This window comes from Carassius auratus, chromosome 40 (genome assembly GCF_003368295.1).
Source record: "Carassius auratus strain Wakin chromosome 40, ASM336829v1, whole genome shotgun sequence".
NCBI classification, from domain to species: Eukaryota; Metazoa; Chordata; class Actinopteri; order Cypriniformes; family Cyprinidae; genus Carassius; species Carassius auratus.
The window spans coordinates 20,082,543-20,105,463 of record NC_039282.1 but is presented as its reverse complement, the minus strand read 5'-3'; the positions used below and the strand labels follow the sequence as shown (position 1 = coordinate 20,105,463).

General features: G+C 37.9%; 1 protein-coding gene across 1 annotated transcript; it reads left to right on the top strand.

Annotated features, from left to right (window-relative positions):
- Positions 1-767: 767 nt before the first annotated feature.
- Positions 768-21,616, top strand: LOC113058820 (arf-GAP with Rho-GAP domain, ANK repeat and PH domain-containing protein 1-like). The gene is made up of 10 exons (XM_026227062.1): positions 768-991; positions 10,901-11,788; positions 16,021-16,127; positions 17,124-17,206; positions 17,294-17,400; positions 17,536-17,700; positions 18,416-18,485; positions 18,678-18,797; positions 20,573-20,763; positions 21,407-21,616. The coding sequence occupies exons 2-9, from the start codon at positions 10,989-10,991 to the stop codon at positions 20,600-20,602; spliced, it is 1,482 nt and encodes a 493-aa protein (XP_026082847.1). The 5' UTR covers positions 768-991; positions 10,901-10,988; the 3' UTR covers positions 20,603-20,763; positions 21,407-21,616.
- The last annotated feature ends 1,305 nt before the right edge of the window (positions 21,617-22,921 follow it).

The window sequence follows — 22,921 nt, the reverse complement described above, 5'->3', positions numbered from 1 at the left end:
GAAGTGACTGTATGCTGTTCCATTATAACACAGCCCTTGTCCAAATACCCACACTCGCTCTTGACCACTTGTCTGCTTATATGGCATATTTCCTGTATTTGGTCCAAGTGAGCTCTCGTGAGATCACTGCAAAAAATGTCTCACGATTTATTTTCACAGCATGATGCATGATGGGATACACAAAGCCTGGAATCCAAGACAGTGTTGATTAAGTGTGTGTTAAGGGCACTGCAATTTAGGGACAGAAATTGATTATTTGAACAAAGGGACAGGCTCACAGGCTCATATTCACTCTAATATAGTTCTGTAGCGCCGCCTGTCGGCCAACGCGTGTAATTTATTTCTTATTATTGTTTATTTATTATCATATTCTTATTATAGAGCATTAAATATATACACACATAATTAATAAGGGTGTTTTCTGCATATTATTATTATTAGTATCATCTGTTTTTTGATGTGGATTCTCAATACAAAACAATGCAGCGACATCGCTTTTTCCAAGCATGTTACTTTTATCCGCGCTGCTCAGGATGGACCAATCAGAATCGAGAGTGAGGATTCGATGAGGATTTATTTATTTATTAATTTTTTAAGATTCATAATGAGAGATTCCTTTTGTATGTCAGAAAACAATCATTATTTTTATGTGTTTAAATTATTATACTTATATAAATCATACGAAGGTATTGTGAGGTTTTAGCGCGGTGTTCGCGGCGCGCGCCCCCTGAACAATGTGACCGTTGTGTATCATAGCAACCGCCATTAGCGGTATTTGCCGCCCTGAGTGTCGCGTCGCGTCACACAAGTCGCTTGCTGTGGAGTTTCAGCAGCTCATGTGACGCGCCGCCTACGCAATTTACTTACAGACTTTTCTGAGTGTTTCAGAGGGATCTGGAGCAAACTGGCGTTGAGAAACACACCACCCTCCGCGAAGAACAACAACAACCGGAGCGACAAAACCCGTTGAAGTTGTGCCTCAGAAGCGTCTGTAAGTGCGGAGTTCATTCATCTTCACTAGATTAACGTTAACTGTCCGAGAGTTTATCCTCGTGTGTTCAACTGTTTTTCAGTCAATAATTTGAGTTTAACGTTACAGCGAAATTAAGGAATGAGAGTCGAACTCGAGCGAATCTCAGAACGCGATTCTCCTCCGCTCCACAGCCGCGAAAATACTTCAGAAATTGAGTTTTCAGGCCTTATAACAACACATTTCTATAGTCAGTATAGATAACATATCATTTCAGTAACGCTCTGAAATATTCCTCCGCTTAGAAATCACTATTGATTATAAAAATTCTCGCTGTGTAAATGGAAATTCTTTGGTCAAACGTGTGAAAAGATTGTCGGACAGTAACTTTACTTTAGTTCTTCTCTTTGTTGTTTTTCTGTCTGTCAGTTCAATTCAAATTCAAAAATGTCTTTATTGGCGTGTCTGTAAAAGATACAATATTGCCAAAGCTTGGAATATATGTGAGGAAACAGAAGCTACACAATATAAAACAGTCTGACTTTGTCTTTCCGTCTGTTTCTGCATCTCAGTCTCTCTCTGGTGGATCAGTGCTGGGATGTTTATCTCTTTAAATGTTACCCGGTTAATGCTGTGTGTGTGTGTGTGTGTGTTTTTGAGGGATGTGGTCTCAAACCACGATATTTCACAGGAGTTGTGGGGCAACTAATAGAGTTCTTAAAGAGATACATCACTAATACTGCACTTAATTCGTTCTCTGCATGCACAGCATGATTTAAATTCATTTGATGCTCATAGTAGGGATGTGTGTGTGTGTGTGTGTGTGTGTGTGTGTGTGTGTGGAGGGGTTAACTGGTCTTGTGACGAGTCTGGAATGTTAATCAGGTTGATGTTTGTTTGTTGTAAACACTGAAGCTCAGTGGAGCCTGATGTTGTTCAGCGTTTCATGTTTGCCAGCTCTTCCAGTTCCCTGTGAATTTATTACGGATTCATTTTTTTATTTTTCACATCAGCATTTGATAAAACATCAACTAAACTAGCAGGAGCACATGATGAGAGACAGACAGGGATCACCATGATGGTCATAAATGATTGGAGATAGGCCTCAGTGTTTCTCACTGGTTTGATATATCGGGCGATTCGGGCGGCTGTTAATATACTGGGGCGACCCGCCCAATTAAAGTCTATGTGTGGGAAACACTTGTCCTAATTACACAAATCCTTTGCTGATTAACAGAAGTGGTAGAAGCTCTTGTGTTTCAGTTCCAAAACCTACTGACAGCAGTGTTGATGGGTAATAATCCTTGTATATGCCATAACCGAATTGTGTTCTGTATTTACTGGTGCGATATCAAAGACTCAAACATTAATAGTTGAACGTGATCTGAAAATGTGTTCACTCTCAGTTCATCTGAGATCAGGATGAGTGTGTGTCTTCATCAGGTTTGTAGCACTGCATCAGTGTCTCATCAATGGATGCTCTGCAGTGAATGGGTGCCGTCAGAATGAGAGTCTGATAAAAACATCACAATAATCCACAGCACTCCAGTCCATCAGTGAACATCTGGAGAAGACAAAACCTGAAACACATCCAGCATTAAGATGATTTTAACTCAAACACATAGAGTCTATAATCCATAATAACACTTCCTCCAGCGGTTTGGACTCTCATTCTGACGGCACCCATTCACTGCGCCTGTGATGGCCTGAAGAAGTCATTCACTGGTTGATGATGTTTGTAAGAGTGTATTCTGCAGTGTTTGCTTGTCCTTACACACGTGTAAACTGAGAGTAGATCATCCTCCGTCTCTCTTCAGCGAGTTCTCGAGTTGTTGCTGGTCAAAACTTCACACCGTGTGTGTTTGTGTGACTTTGTAAGCATGTGTCAGTGAGACTTTAACCACAGCTGCGATGCTTGTTCGCTGCTTTCATCCTGTTTCTGTCTAATGTGTCGTTCTGAGCAGAATGTTTTGTAGAGCTGTGAAGTGTTTGACAGTCTTTCGTTACAGAGCGGTTTTATTTCTGGTGGTGTTCAGGATTGAATGTGTTTCTGATGTCGGACATATGCTGCTTCTTCTCAGGCATTATACAGTGGCTTCTGTTGACCTATGTTTCTAGAAAGGCAGGTGTTTTCAAACTGGGAGGTTTTATTTATTTTTCATATTTAATATTTATGTTTTTAGGTCTGTCAAAGTTGATACATTCACTTCAGATATCAATTAAATGTTTACCATTTTATGTTTACATTCTGTAAATGTAATATTTCATTCTGCTTTCTACAGACTGATTAGAAATCAAGGCATTAATTGCAGTTAGTTATATATATATAATTTTTTTTCAGTTATTTTCACACGGGGTCACAACAGATGAGAAATATTTATTTATTTATTTATTAGTTTTTGAATGTTTATATTCAATGGTATTTTTAGGGCTGCCAAAGTTAATGGTATTAATAAAATATGTCTAACATAATTGTTTTTATGTCTGATTATGCTTTCTACAGATCATAAATTAAGACATTAATTGCTATTTTTTCTCATAATTTGATACTTTTTAAAATATACTGTAAAATAAAAATCTTTATGTAGAAGGAAAGTTTAATTTTAGTATATTGACAATGTAAAAGCCTATTATTTATTTTTTTGAAAACATTTACTTAAAGAAGTTTTATATTAAATGTAATATTTTCCACACACAGTACATGACTGGATTTTAACAAAAAAAAATACTGGAAAAAATAATCATTGATTTAATTTAAATTTATGATTCCTTTGAACAGTCTCTTGACTCACACAGAGTCTGATGCCTTGGGTTCAACTGTTTGACACTCAGAGGTCAAAGGTCATGAGCTGCACAAACATGATGATCAGTCAGATGCATGGGGGGTGAGACTGAGTCGTAAGTGTGTGTGTGTGTGTGTGTGTGTGTGTCAGCTTTAGTGAGGATTTGAGAGCTTCAGCACTAACGTGAGCTCACAATCCCAAACATGCCGCTTGTTTCACTTCTCACTAACTGCTTCTCACTAACACTTTCCCTCTGGCAGATATGAGAAGAGAGTTTAGAAAGAGAACACCTGTTCAGAAACGAGTTCAATACAAGTGAACCACACAGGGGACAGCTTTCCTGAATAAAGCCATGCAATCAGACATTTACAAGCAAAACTATTCAATTTATTAAAATACAGAATTCAGTTTTATGAAATATAAGATAATAAAAAAGCCATATTAATATGAACATTAGTTATATATGGGAGAACAAATGTCTTAATTAGCATTTTAAGAATAAGATATTTAAGACTTTTTATGACTTTAAAGTTACTTGTCGTTCAGATGGATGTTCAGTGGCAGCTTCAGTCTTGTGTTCCTCGTGGTTTTCCTGTTAAAAGTAAACTATACAGATTCAGCAAATCTGACTCATCCACTCTCGCTGTTCTCTGATGCAGTGCTCACAGTCTCACCGGAGGTTTGGGACGCTTTGGATCCGATTCATGTGTTTTCATGTTCATGGTGTAGCTGTGTAGAGGTCCACCGATATATCGGGCCGATATTTGTCTTTTTTTTTTTTATATATATATAGAGAAGATGCGCAAATAAACGCTGAAAATGAACGTGGATTTGCGCATATTCTCAGTTAACAGCTGCTCTGTGTGAAATCACACACCTGAGGGAATTTTACCGCTGATTAGAGAACCGGCTTTACTGACGAGATGCGCTTTAACGATTGGCCGATCGTGATCGGCGTAGCCCTAAGATGCAGCGCTACTGCGATATTCTTTCAAAATATTGCGGAAAAAGAGAATGTGGAGAAGATCTTGTTCTTGTTGATCTAAAAACACTAATAAACTGGAGTTTAGCATCTAATGAAAGCGTCGTACAGTCGGTTCTGTGTTCTGTCTTGAGATCTCGACTGTATTGTTTGCGATTGTGATCGCTGAATAAATGCACTTACTCGACCGCTGATATTTGAGTAGAGAAACATAGACGTTGAAATTACTATTATTCAATTTCATAATATTGACAGAGAGTGTGCAAAAGACTTTGGTATACATTTATATATATATTTATATATATTAGAAATCTCTATGTGCTTCAGCAACTAGCTCCCCATCTGAGAGGGTTTTTAGTGTCAATGGGAACATAGTTTCATGCCACAGAGCTTCTCTTAAAACCGCAGACAGTTGACAGACTTGTGTTCTTAGACTTGAGTTGACATAATGCACTTTCTGTACTTGTTTTGGACTGCTTCAGTGACATATAGGCCTACATGTGGTCATTTTATAAAAAGCACTAAGTGATCACTTGGTCTAGATTTATTTTAACAGCTTAAATTACCTGTTTAATCTGAATTGTTTTTGTTGTTGTTTTTTTAATGGGCAAAAGAAAACCATGTTTTTTTTTATTATTTAATCATCTTGTTTAGACACTGTTTGCCCCTTATCTTCCAGGCCAGCCCGTAACACTCTTCTGCCCCTTGGTTATCTGATGTTATACGTGAACACCGTTCTAAGCTTAGAGCTTCTGAAAGGGTGTGGCGCAAGTCCAAAAACTTATTGTGTATCAGTCACTCCTATCTTCTTTCTCTGCTAATGTCTCCACTGCTAAAATGACATACTACCATAACAAAATTAACAATTCATCTAACTCTCGCATGCTTTTTAAAACATTTTCCTCACTTCTTTGTCCTCCTCCTCCTCCTCCTGCTTCATATCTAATAGCTGACGACTTTGCAACATTTTTCATTAATAAAATTAAACACATTACTGCACAATTTTCCACACCACAATCCGTCAAGCTCATATCACCAGCAAACTTACACTCATTTACATCCTTCTCTTCACTCTCTGAGGCAGAAGTCTCAAAACTCATCCTTTCTCTTCACCCTACTACTTGCCCACTTGATCCAATTCCATCTCATCTCCTTCAAGCCATTTCTCCTGAAGTTGTACCTGCACTCACTCACATCATTAACACTTTCCTCCACACTGGTGTTTTTCCCTCATCATTTAGACAGGCTCGTATAACTTCACTACTTAAGAAACCCAACCTCAACCCATCTCTTTTAGAGAACTACAGACCAGTTTCCCTTCTTCCTTTCATTGCAAAAACGAGCTGTGTTCAACCAAGTCTCTACATTTCTCACACACAACAACCTCCTTGACAGCAACCAATCTGGCTTCAGAAGACATTCAACTGAGACGGCCTTGCTCTCAGTTGTTGAAGCTCTAAGACTGGCAAGAGCAGAATCCAAATCTTCAGTACTTATCCTGCTTGATCTGTCCGCTGCTTTTGACACGGTAAACCACCAGATCCTCAGCTACTACACTCCAGTGGTTTGAGTCTTACCTTTCAGATAGGTCTTTCAAAGTATCCTGGAGAGGTGAGGTGTCTCAACATCTAACTACTGGGGTGCCTCAGGGCTCAGTTCTTGGACCACTTCTCTTCTCTGTCTACATGGCATCATTAGGTTCTGTCATTCAGAAACATGGCTTTTCATACCACTGCTATGCTGATGACACTCAACTCTACCTCTCATTCCATCCTGATGATCCGACGGTAGCTATTCGCATCTCAGCTTGTCTAACAGACATTTCTTCCTGGATGATGGACCATCACCTTCAACTCAACCTTGCCAAGACAGAGCTGCTTGTGATTCCAGCAAACCCATCGTTTCATCACAATTTCAGCATCAAGTTAGGCACTTCAACCATAACTCCTTCAAAAACAGCTAGAAGCCTTGTTGTTATGATTGATGATCAGCTGACTTTCTCAGACCACTTTGCTAAAACTGTCCGATCCTGCAGATTTGCTTTATTCAACATCAAGAAGATCAAGCCCTTTCTTTGGGAACATGCTGCACAACTCCTTGTTCAAGCTCTTGTTCTGTGGCTGGACTATTGCAATGCCCTCTTGGCAGGTCTTCCAGCCAATTCTATCAAACCTTTACAATTAATTCAGAACATGGCAGCAAGATTCATTTTTAATGAGCCAAAAGAATACACGTCACATCTCTGTTTATCAATTTGCACTGGCTTACAATAGCTGCTCGCATAAAATTCAAGGCATTGATGTTTGCCTACAAAACTACCACTGGCTCTGCACCCATTTACCTAAATTCATTACTTCAGACTCATGTGCCTCTAGAAGCTTGCGTCCTGCAAGTGAACATCGCTTGATTGTTCATCCCAAAGAAGCACAAAGTCACTTTTACAGACTTTTAAGTTAAATGTTCCCTTCTGGTGGAATGACCTCCCCAACTCAATCCGAGCAGCTGAGTCCTTAGCCATCTTCAAGAATCGGATTAAAACACATCTCTTCCATCTTTATTTGACCCCCACCTGACTTTAACACTCACTATTCTAATTATATTGTTAAAAAAATCTACCTTTTCTAATCTTTTGTATTCTATTTTCTTTTAATTTATTATGCAATTATATATGTGTGTGTATGTGTAAGGACCTCTAACTAGCTTGCTCTATTCTTTTTTTTATTCTATTCTTATTTTCTTTTTATTTATTATATCAGTTAAATAATAGATAATTAAAGAATAGATAAATATCAAGCAGTGACACAATGGAACTGAAATTAGCTGTGTTTGTCAGGTAGTTATAAAAGTAATATTTAGGTACAGTAATACCACAGAAACGGAATCATCTGTTTAATTTTAAAATAACTCTGGTTAGTCTTCAGTGTATTAATAAGCAGCAGGTTTATTTTGGTTGCTGTCTCTTTAAGACTCAATGCAGGGATCTAACTGTTTCAAGTGTTTTTACTCTGCTGTTTCGTAGAAATCCACTGTTTACGTGAATACTCATCAAGACAGGCATTTTGACGTAATTTTGTATGTATTTGGTCGTTTACACTCAAAGAGGTGCAACACCACTTAATCCTGTAGTCGTGTGTTCTCAGATGTGCTGTATGTGCGTGTGTTTTGGGTGTGGGCTCACAGAAAGAGGTCTCACAGAGAGCACGCAAGTACTGAATCGAGCACTTGAGTGTTTAAAATGGTAAGATTCAGAAGCAGGTGTAAACGATACACTCCTCAGTCTTCCCGAGAGTCTTTCACACTGAACGATTTGCAGGAATTCCCCGCGTTACAAGCACAGAAACTGTGGGAATCAGTAGAATTATGTGCAATTCCCGTAATCCCACGCCAACATTTAAGACCTGTTATATGTGTGCACGCGTGTGTGTAAGTGTGTGAGTGAGTGTGTGTGTGTGTTTGTGAATGTTTGCAACCCTCTACATTGCGAGTGTGAAGGCATATGTGAGTGTGTGTGTGTGTTTGAGCGTGTGCGTGTTTAAGTGAGTGTGTGTGTGTGTGTGTGTGTATGTGTCAGGGATGGAAATTAATTTATTTGTCCACCGGCCGCTGTGTGTGGTGGATTTCAAAATCTAGCAGCCGCTCAATGTTTTCACCAGAGAGTTTCTTGTTTTTAACCGACAATGTGTAACTGCATGTGAAAGTTAATACTACAAGGTCTACAATACTTAAGCAGTTTATTTAATCTCAAATCTCAATGAAATACTGACATTTTCTCTTTCAGTGATGCTCAGATGCTGTCTATCTAGGCAGCTCACTAGGTTTAGAAACAGCCGTAGCACAACCAACTAGAATTTTTTTACGATTATTATAAACAGTTTTCACATGCATGAATTATGTTGTAGTGTTAATTTGTTTCTTTTAATGGCAGCAGTGAATAACTGAACAATTATTTGAACTGTCCATTAAACATGTAATTTAATCACAAAGTGTGTATCTTTCTTGGGCTTCTGGAAGAACATTTCCAGTCGGACACGTCCGGCCCATTTATTGAGATCCGCATGTGTGCTGCAAGATGCAGATGTTTGTCTTGACCTGCAAATGCTTTAGCTGTTAATTGTGATAGCTTAACATATAGCTAAAAGCAGCATATCCTATTGTCAAAAGTGTGTATTACCCTGTTCATTGTTGAGAAGTCCTTTTCACAGTTTAACAGGGTCAAAACCTGTCGTCCGGTGATATCTGGACTTTTGACTGGACTCCAGATATGTGCTAAGACCAGTGGTTCTCAACCTCACAACAGTCTGTACAGTAGAAAACCATTACGCCTGTGTGTGTGTGTGTGTGTGTGTGTACTGAATGTTAGAGAATATCTCTTCATGTCTTTGTATTTTCTCTCATTGAAACGCTGTTTTACCCACTTCACACACACCCAGCCCATTTCACACTTTAAAGTGTTTGTATTTAACACATGCTCTTCCTGGTAAAATTATACTTTTAAATGAGGAAGCAACTAAAAACACAGTTTGATTGTTGTTTATGTGTGTGATACCCAGTTTGAGTCGCTGGAACTGCTTTTAATCATTATTTTTGGAATAAATGTGATTATTAAACCTGTAAGACCCTCAGAGCTTCACCCAAACAGATGAGTTCAGTATGATATGTGCTGAAGATCTTATTATAGTTCCTGATTCCAGCTAATTATATCATAAGGAGAAGGAAGTGCCTTTTGCTGAAAATAATTTTTGAGTGTTTCATGTAAATCTCCTTTTTATGAAACGTCTGTTGATCTGGAAGTCGGTCATGTGATGATCCTACAAAAGGCTTTCTGAAATGCCTGATTGTGATTCATCAGGTCTGTATAACAGCTCAGAACTAGCTTCATGTTTCAGCATTTTTAAGTTAGTAGGAGTAGGATAAACAGACACAAACTTGCTGTGAATATTTCAGTGTTGCACCGTAAAACGAGTGTTTGGAGTAAAAGAGCATCAGTGAACGTGTGCTGTACCTGACAGATGATGAATTAATCATCACAGCGTTTGAGGAACTACTGTTAAACAGAAAAGCATTGGAGGGGGCATGAGCTGCTTCTGTTTTCATGTGTGTGTGAATGGTGTTTTGTGATGGTGAGGAGTCCAGCGCTCGTCCTGCGATAGGAACATGAGCGGGTCACTCGTTCCAGCACAGCTTCATCAGACTATAATCATTAACACAGAAGTCTAACATCAAACATTTAGAGATCATGTTTATGAAGACATGGTCTAATAATTAAATCTTATCTGTGCAGGAACAGGAAGTTGCATGCAGGAAATGAGCTTTTTCTGAAATGATGGTGTTGTAGTGATGTGGGCATTGATATTAGTGTGTTTCGCTGCAGAATAAGTCATATTTAATGTAAGATAAATACGTGAGGAGGGTCCAGATGTGACGGATGCCATATTGGATTTAAAAATAGCTTTTACAGGGTCTGAAAAAGTCTGCATTTACCCTTCCACAAATAAATGTGTAAAAAGGTCCAAGTCGGAGCAGAAGTTTATTTGGTAATGGCATTAAATGTTGCATGAAAAAAAAATAAATAAAAAAAATAAATAAAATTAAATAAAAAATAAAATAAATAAATAAAATGAAATAAACAAAAAATAAAATAAAAATAAACAAAACAATAAAATAAAATAAAAATAAATAATAATATTAAATATCTTCCTCCATATTTTTGTTTTGTTTTTCCAGTACAAAATAAATAACTAAAATTCCTTAAATCAAGACACATTTACTTGAGAAGCAAAATGAAGATATATGATTTTTTTTTTTTTTTACCTTTTTTTATTTATTATTATTATTAAACCTTCTCAAATCATCACGACTTGTCTAAAATAAAATCTCTAGATATAAAACCGTTCAAGCATATAAGAATGTTCAAACATTAGACACTCAGTGAAACCATGATAAATCTATCTACAGAAAGAAGTTTGAAGTTCTTCTTCTCCAGGAGCTCTGTTTCTCTCTCCCACATGTGATGTAAATATGAGGAACAGTGACAGCGAGTTTCATGCCTTAGGTTCAGTTTCGGCCAGAGATGGAGACACTCTGGTGTTGTACAGTAAATGCTGAATATGTAGTGAAGTCTTTATAAATTCTGATCTCTCTTTCTCTCTCTCTCTCTCCTTATAGACGTTCCGTTTCCGGCGATGGTTCCCTGACCTCGTTGCATAGAAAAGAAGTCCTGCAGCATTCGCGAGGATCCGGCGGCGTTCCGGTCATGTCCTTCATCCGTCCGGAGAGTTCCCTGTCTGTGGCTGAGTGGCTGAACGCCCTGCGGCTCGACCAGTACTGCTCCGTCTTCCAGGAGGCGGGGCTTGGAACGCTGTGGGAGTGTCATGATCTAAGCTCCGCCCAGCTGCAGCAGATGGGCGTGGCTCTGCCCGGCCACAGGAAGCGGATCCTCGGCAGCCTGCACAAGCTCCTCCCCTCGGCGGGGGGGATGGAGGAGGACGAGGAGCGTGTGGAGGAGAGGCCCGTCGCCCAAAAAAGAACCAAATTCAGAAAGACTGCAGACGAGGGGACGACGGAAAACAGCGACGCAGGTAGACGTCGACCTCCCATCCCGCCTCGGGTCATGCCCAATCGACCCCCCGTTCCCTTCACGCCCGGGTCGGTAACAATGGCGAGCGCTCCTGAGCCTATCAGCATCCCCGAACAAAAGGAAACGCCCACACCTGCCGGCCGATCCAAGCCCATCCCAACTCCGAGGCCACGCCCAGAACACCTGTCTCTTAAAGGGCCGGCGCAGCAGCTCCAGACAAGCGAGAGGAAACCGTCTCCTGTGTCTCCATCTTTATCCTCCTCCTCATCGGAGTGCTTCCACCTGTATGAACAGTGTTCGTCTCCCGCTCAGGGAGAAGCGGGGATTCCTCCTCTTCCTCCTAAGAGCTACACGGTGGGCGTGTCTAAAGAGCCCAGAGATGTCCCGTACATGCCCCCCGTTCCACCTCCTCGGGTCTCCTGCAGCACGACTGTGAGTCCCATGAGCACGTCATCAGGAAGCCCGCCCACATTCAGGTACAGGACACACTTTATCTGTCTGCTGTAGTGTACTGTATTTACAACAGCTGCAGTGTTTAGTATGTGCACTACATAGTGCACACAGTACGCAAGCTGAATTTATTTCTGTTTTCATATAGCCGATTTTAATCATTTAAACCATTAACTTAACTATTAATACTTTATAAATAAATGTAGCTTTTTTTCTGTGAACATTTGTGACAATATTGAACATTTTAATTTTATATACAATCTAGTGCTGTCAAATGATTAATCACGATTAATCGCATCCAAAATAAAAGTTTTTGTTTACATAATATATGAGTGTGTACTTTCTATATTTATTATGTATATAAAAATATTCACAATTTATATTTTGAAAATATTTACGTTTATATATTTATATTATTATATTTAATATTATAAATATATTTAATATATAAACAACATTTTTCTTAAATATATACATGCATGTGTTTGTATTTATATATAAATAATAAATATACACAGTATACACTCTGTAAAAAACTTGTATTAATCATTTGATAGTACTAATACAATCATTTAAAATATACATATATTGCATCTTTTTAACGAAATACAATATTTAAATGGTAGCTATAATAAAACCTTAATTAATTAAATAATATTAAATAAGGAAGATAATAATATAACGAATATGTAATATTCTGCATATATTTATCAAAATGTTATACTTTGTGTTTCTTTGTTCAAGACTTCTTAAACATCTCTATTGGTTAAATAAATGAGAAAAGCAACGTTGCTCTTTGATCACTCGTCACGCTAGAAATGGAAGGGGAAGTTAAGTGCATTGCATTGTGGGATACATCACCTCACTGCACATTTGAGCTGATCGTCCGGGTGTCCCATGCATACTAAGCACATTGTGTTATTGTAAAACACAGCGAACATTCATGACTCAATGCTTTTACACAATGCTCTTGCACAAACCGTGGTGTTTGTGTTTCCTGTGCGCTGACTCGAGGTCACGGAGTCACGAGGCCTGCTGACCGTCACACGGGTCAAACTGACCACAGCATGAGTCACAGCTGGACACTGCCCTCTGGTGAACAGACAGGTGCAGCCGATTATATCGGAAAAACCTTCTAGAAAATACAATTGAATTAGTGTTAATTTTATAATTTCGTATAAAAGTCTTGAGTGTTTGCTGTGATCTGTAGAAGTTCTGCATGTGAGCACTAGATGTCAGCAGATCTCCTCTGATCAAACTGTGTCCTGTACTCAAACCAAAAGTGACCCACAATGCTGTGCATGACGCTGTCGCCTCCACACACACACACACACACACACACACACAAGCATCTTGAATTGAGTTTTAGTGATCTTCCAGAAAGATAGTTTACTGTCAGCATGTGAATTCATGGTTATCAGATTTATTGCCAAAAAGTAATAATGATAATATTCTCAATGCAATAACGCATCTGTACACTTTACTTTTGAGTTTGTTTGTAAATTATCATTCTGATTATACTGTGATGTGTTTATATAAAATAAAATAATTTTAAAAATACAATTCAATATTTATAAAAAGAATTATGCATATTATAAGAATTATACAAATATAATAATAATATATATTTATAATTACTATTATAATTATATAATAGTTTTGTTATTTTGATGTATTTTTAATGTAAAATATATTTTTAAATATTTTTAAATTACTATTAAAGGTTGTAATAATTATTTGTTATATTATTATAATATTTTCCACATTACACTTAATGACTTCTTTCATTACAATAATGATCATTTTGAAGAAAATTATTTTAGAGTGCAATTAAATAAACGCTTGCATGATTTTTTTTTATTAATCAAAATTTGTAATAATATTATAAATAAATATAGTTTATTTAATATAAAAAAAATGTTTGCTACACAGTGCACAAAAGCAGATAGGTGTAGTTTGGCTGTTGTTGTTGTAGTGCTGAAGCAGATCACTGGGTTCAGTCGAGCGTTTGTGAACAGGAGGCAGATTTCAGGAAGCTCTTTGTTTTGTCTGAAGGTCTCCGCACAGTTTTCCACTTCCGCCTGACTTCTGAGTGACTGGTTTGGGTCTCGTTCTCTCGTTCTCGACGGGGTTCTCCAGCTCGGTTTCTTTCACACTTGTTTAGCGGACAGCTTTCGCTCATCTCTCTCTCCTCCTGAGCTTCATCAGTGTGTTTGATGGGGTTTCAGTCACTCTTCAGTCTCTAATGGCCTTGTTTGACGTGTTTGAGCAGGTAAGTGGAAGTGTGTGTTTTAAACAATCCTTTCAGTCTGTGTGTTCAGTGCTGTTGTCTTACTCTGGCGTGTGTTTGCTGTAGATGTGAGTCTCAGTGCTGGGATGTTGTGCAGTTTTAACTGTGTTTCTGAAGCATCACTTGTGGAAGTGCACTCTCTCTGCAGTATTGACTAGTTTCTCGAGTCCTTCAGACACTCACTTTCGTTTCCGATGGCATCACAGCTGTATTTATAAGCTGATGCTCTGCACTGTAAAACCACAGCTTCGTCTTTCTGGTGGTTTGTGTTCGTATTGTTCCTGCGTTTCTCTCTTGATTGGCTCCTTTGGGATGAGGATCTGCTTGAATCTGTCGAATCTGTCACAGTATGGGTTGATTGATACAGGTTTGGGTTAAAGACAGCCAACGCAGTCAGAACGCTGGGGTTTCTCAATCACAGGTAAACGGGTGAAACTGCAGTCATCTCAGTCAGTCTGTGCTCTATAAATGTGTTCGTATGCGTGCGTGGATCATAAAGTCTTTATTTTTATAGCAAACCGTGCATTATTAGCACATCTCATGCTTGTTATCACCTGCTCGAGATGCATCGCTGCGTTGGAGAAATGATCGGACGAAAGCAGATGTTTGTAGTTGATGGACCGTCCTGGTTTCCATCGTTAGCCATTGGTCAATAAATGGTGATATTTCACTTTCCAGCGTTTGAGTCGGAGGCAAAGTAGGAGTTTAACACTGATGTTGTGTGTGTGTGTGTGTGTGTGAGCGCTAGTGAAGGCTTCATTCAGAAGGCAGTATTTAGCAGCTCTTTTGTGTTTTAGGACTGATGGTCAGTTGTTCTGCTGGTCACAGGAAGCAGCATTGTTTGACCGTCCACATGGGTCTGATCTCTCACACACACGAGGAAATGTGTTTCTAGTCTGATAAATGTTTCACAAACGCTGTTCAAGCACTGAAATAAACCTGTGAATTCCTGTAGTCTGTGTTAAAGTAGGGTGAATGTCAGAACGTTGCTCATTTACTGTCTGTTGTGTTCAGAATTTATACTACACAGTTATACCACTGGCCAAGGCTCTTCTGCTCCTTTATTTGATCACAAATACAATAAAAATAGTCAAATATTATTAGAATTTCAAATAGCTGTTTTCTGTGTCAATCTCTGTTCAAATTTAATTTATTTCTGTGATCAAAGCTGGAATTTAATTATTGTTACTTATTTATATATATATCTTCAGTGTCACATATTTTTGTTGAAGTTGTGGTACGTTATCATCCAAAAATTAGATTTATAAAAAAATAAATGAATACTTTTATTCATCAAGGATGCATTACATTTATTAAAGGTGACCGTAAAGACAATTATAAAATATTTATATTTCTAAACTAATGTTGTTCTTCTGAGCTTTCGGTTCATCTGTGAATCCTGAAAAATCAAACTCATCACAGTTTCCACAGAAATATTGTGCAGCACAACTGTGTTCAACACTGATAATAATCAGAAATGTTTCTTGAGCAGTAAATCATCATATTATTCTGATTTCTGAAGATCATGTGACACTGAAGACTGGAGGAATGATGCTGAAAATACAGCGGAGCATCACAGAAAAACATTACACTTTAACACAGATTCACACAGAAAACAGATGTTTTACATTAGAATAATATTATACTATTTTTTATACTTTTTTTTCTCTTTTTCCAAACGTTTGACTGATTGTATGGATATGATGTAATGGTCACACATAAGTGTTTGTGATCATGTGCAGTAAGAGCAGAAACATGAGGTCCATGACAGTTTTATGTTGACTTCACCTGTACAGGTGTGTTAGATGATCACTATCTGCTCTCATGAAACCTGTTGTGTGAGGTGCTTCCTGAGCTCACAGATGTACCGCGACACACACTTCACACACACACACACACACACACACACACCGTCAGCGTCAGAATGGAGTCGAGTAATGATGAAGCTTGCTCTGTCTGCTCCTCCAGCTCTCCTGCAGATGACCCCTTCGACACGGATCGAGTCCCAGACGTCCCGCCGCGAAAGACCAGACCCTCGACGGAGAAGGAGAGCTCAGAGAGAGACGTCAGAAACCGTGAGTAGAGCAAGAAAGTGACATGACTTTAACCTCCTCAGCAGACGCTCACATTAAACTAACAAAACCATAATAATCACCGGTTCAAGAGCGTGATGTGTGTTTGGGACAGGTGCTGGTTTCTTTCATGTTTTGCTGAAACAAGAAGTTGACATTTCAAAGAGCTTGTTCCACTTTTTTAAGTAGGCAGTAGGCTTTAGTTTGCATCTTATCTGTGAACATGATTGACAGCTTAGGAATCAGGGGGCGGGGCTTCCAATCAAGGGGAGGGGCTTCCTAGAGCAGGGGTTTTCAAAGTCCAAAAGAATTCCAATAAAGCGCATCATAAAGAGTGCTCCACACGGTGAATAAAGGTTTGCTCTGGTCAGTTACTGATAACATCTATAACACTTTGTGAGTGGTCAGCGACGCTGAGAACACTGTAACAACATCCTGCAAACACCCAGAACACCCTAGAAACCGCCCAGAAACCACCTCCTGATTGCCGCAATGATTAAGTGCAGTCGGAGCCAGAAGGTCATTACTCACGATTTATCATCATTGTTCTCGACGAGTTTCTCTGTGTAAACCACCTGAGCTGCAGTCCCGTCAGACCAGTTTTCAGCTGTGTGTGTGTGTGTGTGTGTGTGTGTGTGCCTGTTACTGCGTGTCTGTGTGTGTCTGGCATGTGTCTGCATGTAATGCTGTGTGTGTGTGTGTATAATTGGCTGACTATGACTCTTTTTCTTTTAAAGAAAAATACAGCTACATTTGGTCTTAATATGGAATTTTTGTCTTTTTAACCCAATTTAGTGCAAAAGCGTCTTATTATTGACAGTTTTATCAAATAACGAGTCGATAAGATGTTAAAAAATCAGATTTTTCTTCCAGTTCCTCCAGCATTTGTAAGGTTGAGTCTCTCGCATTGCATTGTGGGATACAAAAATGTTGAAATGGATCTGTTTCTCTGTATCTCTCACTGTTTTCCCTCTTTCTGTGCATCATGACTTCCTGCAGAGTTGGATTCGGATGAAAGTTCAGCTGAATATGACGAGTGCGAGCCCAGCGGAGACGCTAAACTCATAGACATGGCCAGCAAGGTGCGTCCAGAGCCTTTTATTCCCAACACATCACAACTGTTCACTAGGATCAGACGCAGTGTGATTGACAGCTCTCTCCTCCAATAGATGTCCTTGGTGGTTCCCAAGGCAAGGAAAGCCCGTTACAGCAGCCTGTGCAGCGACGACGAGCTGCTGGAGGACGACACCAACTGTTACGAATCAGTGTCCGAGAAGTGAGTCGCTTTTATTGTTCTGCTGATTACACAGATGTGTACGTTCCCGAATTGTTATTGTACAGTTAGTTTCATGTCGAGAAATTCATGTCATGTTGAAATCTGATAATGTAACACTAACTCTCTCTCTCTCAGACGGAGTTCATGGATCGAAGATTTCGGTTCGATCTCTGGCTCTCAGAACAGCATCTACCTGCCGAACACCGGTCATGTCAGTACTCCGCCCCCTCGGGAAGACCCCGCCTCCACCAGCGTCCCCGTCATTAAAATGGGCTGGCTGTACAAGAATCCTCCTCAGGGGTGCGTTTGGGTTTTTGATTTCACACCGACTTTAGAACACTACAGGATTTAAACTTTTGAACCGGTTCTTTTATGTGATTCATTTGAACGAACTGATTCACTGAATCAGAATTCCCAGCCATAAGTATTTATCACTTATCTGAGACTATTAGACAAATCTATTTTATTTCTAAATATTGATTTTGATTTGGTCTTCCAGATTCAGAACAGCAGGGATTCTGTTAGCTAAACCCATATTTGTATAATTTATTAAAATATTTATTTAATATTTATTAAATACAGACCAGCAAAAAAGCTGTGAGATGTCAATGCCAAAAATAAAGACGTTTCTAAATGTAGAATAATTTGGTTGAAAATTTGAAAATGTGAAAGCTATAGTTTCTGTTTTTGTCCCTGAGCTTATTCCTCATTTTTAATTATAATATTTATTATTTTCAGACATTTTTGTGTTCACAGTTTCATTGAATGGTCACATGAATAATAATTTAATCTAAAGGATGAGAAATGTATTTATCTGCATGTGAAATCACAAAATAACTGAGCAGAGTAAAACAAACTATTATCTTTTGTGAAGCTTCTTTATAAATGAAATATAATTATTTATTGTGGTAATAAATGTGATTCTACAAAAGATTAACATCTGCTGACAAAAGCCAAAGTATTTTTTTTACCTGTGTGTGTGTGTGTGTGTGTGTGTGTGTGTGTGTGTGTGCAGGTCTCTGATCTACCAGCACCGCTGGGTCAAACTGGACGCTGAATACCTGAGATACTTCGACACTGAGAAGGTGATTCTGATCGGTGAAAGGGTTAAAGTCACGTTTGTACAGTCACACTCTCTGTGGCATGTGAAAAAAGACCTGATGTTCATCAGTGCTGAACGAATGCGTCTCACCACACGTTTCCTTTAACATCCGCTGCTGATGTGTCGATTACACGCCTCTGTGTGTGTGTGTGTGTGTGTGTGTGTGTGTGTGCAGGACGTCTACTCGAAGAGGATCATCCCAACGCTGTCCATCACCAGTGTGGTCAACGTTGGAGAGCAGAAGTTTGAAGTGGTGACGCACAATCGCACTTTCCTGTTCGGGCCGAGAGCGACTGTGAGTGTACAGACTGTGTGTGTGTGTGTGTGTGTGTGTGTTTAAAGCAAATGAGAGACACACTGATGATCAGTGAGGTTTTGTGGTCTAGTGAAGCTAAAGCTAATGTGAACGTCTGACCTCACAACACAAATACACATGCAGAAAACACACTGTTCAGCACAAACAAATAAATAAGAATAAAAAAAACAATAAAAACTAATAAAATCACATTTTCTTTCTTTATTTTACTTAAAAACATTTTTTGGTATTTTTATTATAATTATTAATTTATTTAATTTATAAAAAAGTAATAAATAATATATTTAATTTTATTACATTTTTATTTTTAATAATAGCCTATATTTAAAATATAATTTATAAATAATATAATACAAACAATATTTAATGTACAAGTGTTTATTTTGTTAGTTCTTTTGTAATTATTATGATTATTTTATTTTAAATGTTTATTATAAACAGTATACAGTATTATATAATACAGTATAATATACAGTATTATCACGGTATTGAAATTTTGTTTTAAAAAGTGGTCATAATACAGTATAACAGGTTAAATAACTTTTTTCTTATAACAGAAATAACTAAACATTTAAAACAATAAAGCAATACAGAAAAAATTACATTAAAGTGCAGAAGAACTATAAAGACCACTAGGTATCACTTTACAATAAGAGCTCATTAATTAACCTTAGTTTAATGCATTAACAATCAAGGCAAGGCAAGTTTATTTACAGCACATTTCGTACACAATGGTAATTCAAAAAGAAAGTAAAAAAAAAAGTCATGAAGAAAAATAATCACAAATTAAAACAAGCAATTTAAGAACTTGAAAATGAAAATTATTTTAAAATTGACTTAAAATGAATTTAAGACAGTTTAAAAATAGAAAATGATTTTGCCTAAAATACAGTGCAATGCATAAAATATAGTGTAATCAGTTCGGACGTCTCATGGTGCTCATTCAATAAGTGCACAGCTAAACAATGAGCAATAGCTACATTTACTATAGAAGTTATTAATATTTGTTAAAAAATACAAGTCTTTAGTTCCTGTTAGCTCATTAAATAACACAGCTAATGTTTGCAACTAATGTTTTCATTGGCAGTGTATGTTAACTAATGAAGCCATAATGGAATGTGTTAATGAAAAATAAAAGATCAAACCACTTTCAAACTATATCTAGGGCACTCGTAGTCCAGATTAAAAAATAAATTAAAAATTGAATGTTTGAAGATAAATAGTCTAAGTCTAAATATTTCAGTAGTTGGCTCTGAAATAAACACCATAAGGAAAACACAAATCTGAATGGTTATTAAAATTATTTTAGAAAGTAACAGCTGCTTTATTTACAGGATTAAAGGGTAACGGCTGCAGTTTAGCGCCATCTGCTGAACTTTTTTGCTAATTTTATTTTATTTTTTTACATATTTACGTGTGTCTCACTAGTGCTGACCACTGATTAAAATATTAATTAATTTAAATAATTAAGTGTTCTTTTGTATTGCAATAATTTCACATTCTATCTTGAAATCAATGTAGATATAACATTGATTGTAACATAAATAAATATAATAGCCTAAAAACAGTATATTTTTAATAATTGTTTATGACTGATGGCGAGCATCACTGACACTAAACTACTGATGTCTCTATTAATGAGTTTTTTCCTAATATTTAACCATTGACTTGCCATTCAACATTACAGTATGATACAGAGCTGTCCGTTTTAACATTACTGTAATAACACGTGTGTGTGTGTGTGTGTGTGTCAGTGGAGCGGAGCGAGTGGGTGTCGGTGTTGAAGAGCTGTGTGGGGGTCTCCCACGCTCGCACCAGTCTGGACGTGACCTTTAACCCCTGCGTGAGCTCCGAGATGAAGGGTTACCTGGAGCTGCGCGGCCTGCGCTCCAAACTCTACACCGTGGTGTGTGCAGATAAAGTCTTCCTCTACAAGAACACTGAGGTGAACTGTCAATCAATAACTCTGACTCAATACAGACTTCAGCAGTGTAAAAATACTTATTATAGCACCAGAACGCCGGCCGCATCAGCGTGTGTAACATTCATTTCTGTGAATCAGCGCATTAAGTGAATTTATTTGTGTGTGTATATATATAGTTAAACTACATGACAGTTGGAAATGTTTCCTCGGCTGGAATAAGATCTGTTTTTATTTAATTTCAGTTAACATTAACATACTTGTGTTGTTTTATCTCTGTAAACTTCAATGTTAGCGACGAATTAGAAGCTGCTGCTTGTCATTTCCTGTCACTGAATGATGTGGCCGACGTTTGCTCATTGTGTGTGTGTGTGTGTGTGTGTGTGTGTTGGTGTGGTAAGAGGTGAAGCATGACACTAAGTTGACGCCCGTATATACAGATGCAGTATATACAATAGTGTAATTGTATTAATCAGTGTTATATTACATTATTTAAAACTGGCATTTGAGTGTATGTGAATGCATTCTAGATTAGGAATGCTAGTCTAATGTGATAAACATTGTAATGTAATAGGAATGTGCACGTGTGTGTGTGTGTGTGTGTGTGTGTGTGTGTGTGTGTGTGTGTGTGTGTGTGTGTGTGTGTGTGTGTGTGTGTGTGTTGCAGGATTATCGTCTGGGGATCGGCATCACCTCGATTGATATGAATGTTGGTAATGTGAAGGAAGTGGATCGGAGAGCGTTCGATCTGACCACACCGTATCGTATATTCAAGGTGAGACTTTCATGTGTTCATTCACGTTTACGGTTCAAGATACTTTCCGTCCATCATGCATTCATTCACTTTTTCTGCTCTCTTCCTCCAAATCAAGTGTGGTGGGTGTGTGTGTGTGATGTGTGGTGTGTGGGTGTGTGTGTTGTGTGTTCTGGCTCCGTCTCACATCTGTTGTGGTTTGTATATTTGACTCGTCTGCTTGTGTGGTTTCCTCTCTCTCGAGCTGCTCAGTGAATCTGAAGGTCAGATGTGTGTGAAATGCATTAGTTTGTATTTTAGTTCAAAACCCAGCGAAGCTTTATTTCACAAAAACATGCAAGTACAACATTTGAAATAGATGTACACAAGTATTAAAAACCGAAACAAAAAAACTGCAATTAGAAGTGAATTTATATAAATATGTACTAAAAATTACCAAACTAAACCTGAAAATGGAATAAAAAACAAATAAAATTATTAAAGCTTATTACTTTTAAACGATGAAATTGAACTGTAATATAAAAATAAAAGTTCATTCAAAATATTAATTAATCTAGAGTTTCTCTTGGTCTTACGAAGTTATAATTTACTTTAAGAGCAGAAAGTCAAGGTATTAAATGTTTCATGTACTGTAAAAAAATATTTCTGTCTTGTTTTCCAGTACAAATATCTAATTAAAATCAAGATACATTTAAAAAAACATTCTGAAAAAAATAAAATAAAAATAAAATTAGTTTATAATTAAAACCAGAACAAATATCTGCAAAGGAGTCAGAAAAACAATCGTATTTTCCCTTTAAAAATATATTTCTCCTGACCGCATCGGAAGAAATTTGTTCTGTTTTTTATCATAAACTCATTACAATTTGTTACATTTCTTTGTGAGCCCTTCCTTGTTCTTTACTTGGTCTTTAAGAGGTTTTAAAAAGTCTGTGTGTGTGTAGTTTCGTCGCAGATACGGATCAGCTGAAGGATCAGTGGGTGGAGGCCATGCGTAACTCTATCGCTGAGGCCTTGTCCAATTACGAAGTGGCTGAGCGGATCTGGGCGGAGCCGTCCAATCAGATGTGTGCTGACTGCAGCGCTGCCAAAACCTGAGTGGGCCGCCATCAACCTGTGCGTGGTTTTCTGCAAGCGATGCGCAGGTAACGACCAATCATGAGGAAATAATTACTAAGTATATTATTATTGAATACAGCCTTACAGTTAAGCAAAGCAACCCTGGATTTTTTAAATTGCAATTGTGGTTTTTATCATCAAACATCTGTCTGTGACAGGAGAGCAGTCGTGGTCTCGGTCAGAGCATATCTAAAGTGCGCAGTCTCAAATGGACAAGAAGGTCTGGACTGATGATCTCATCCAGGTGTGTTTTGTGTTCTTCTTCTGTGGTTATGGATGTCCTTGCACTCCTCTTCATCAGTCCTCTCC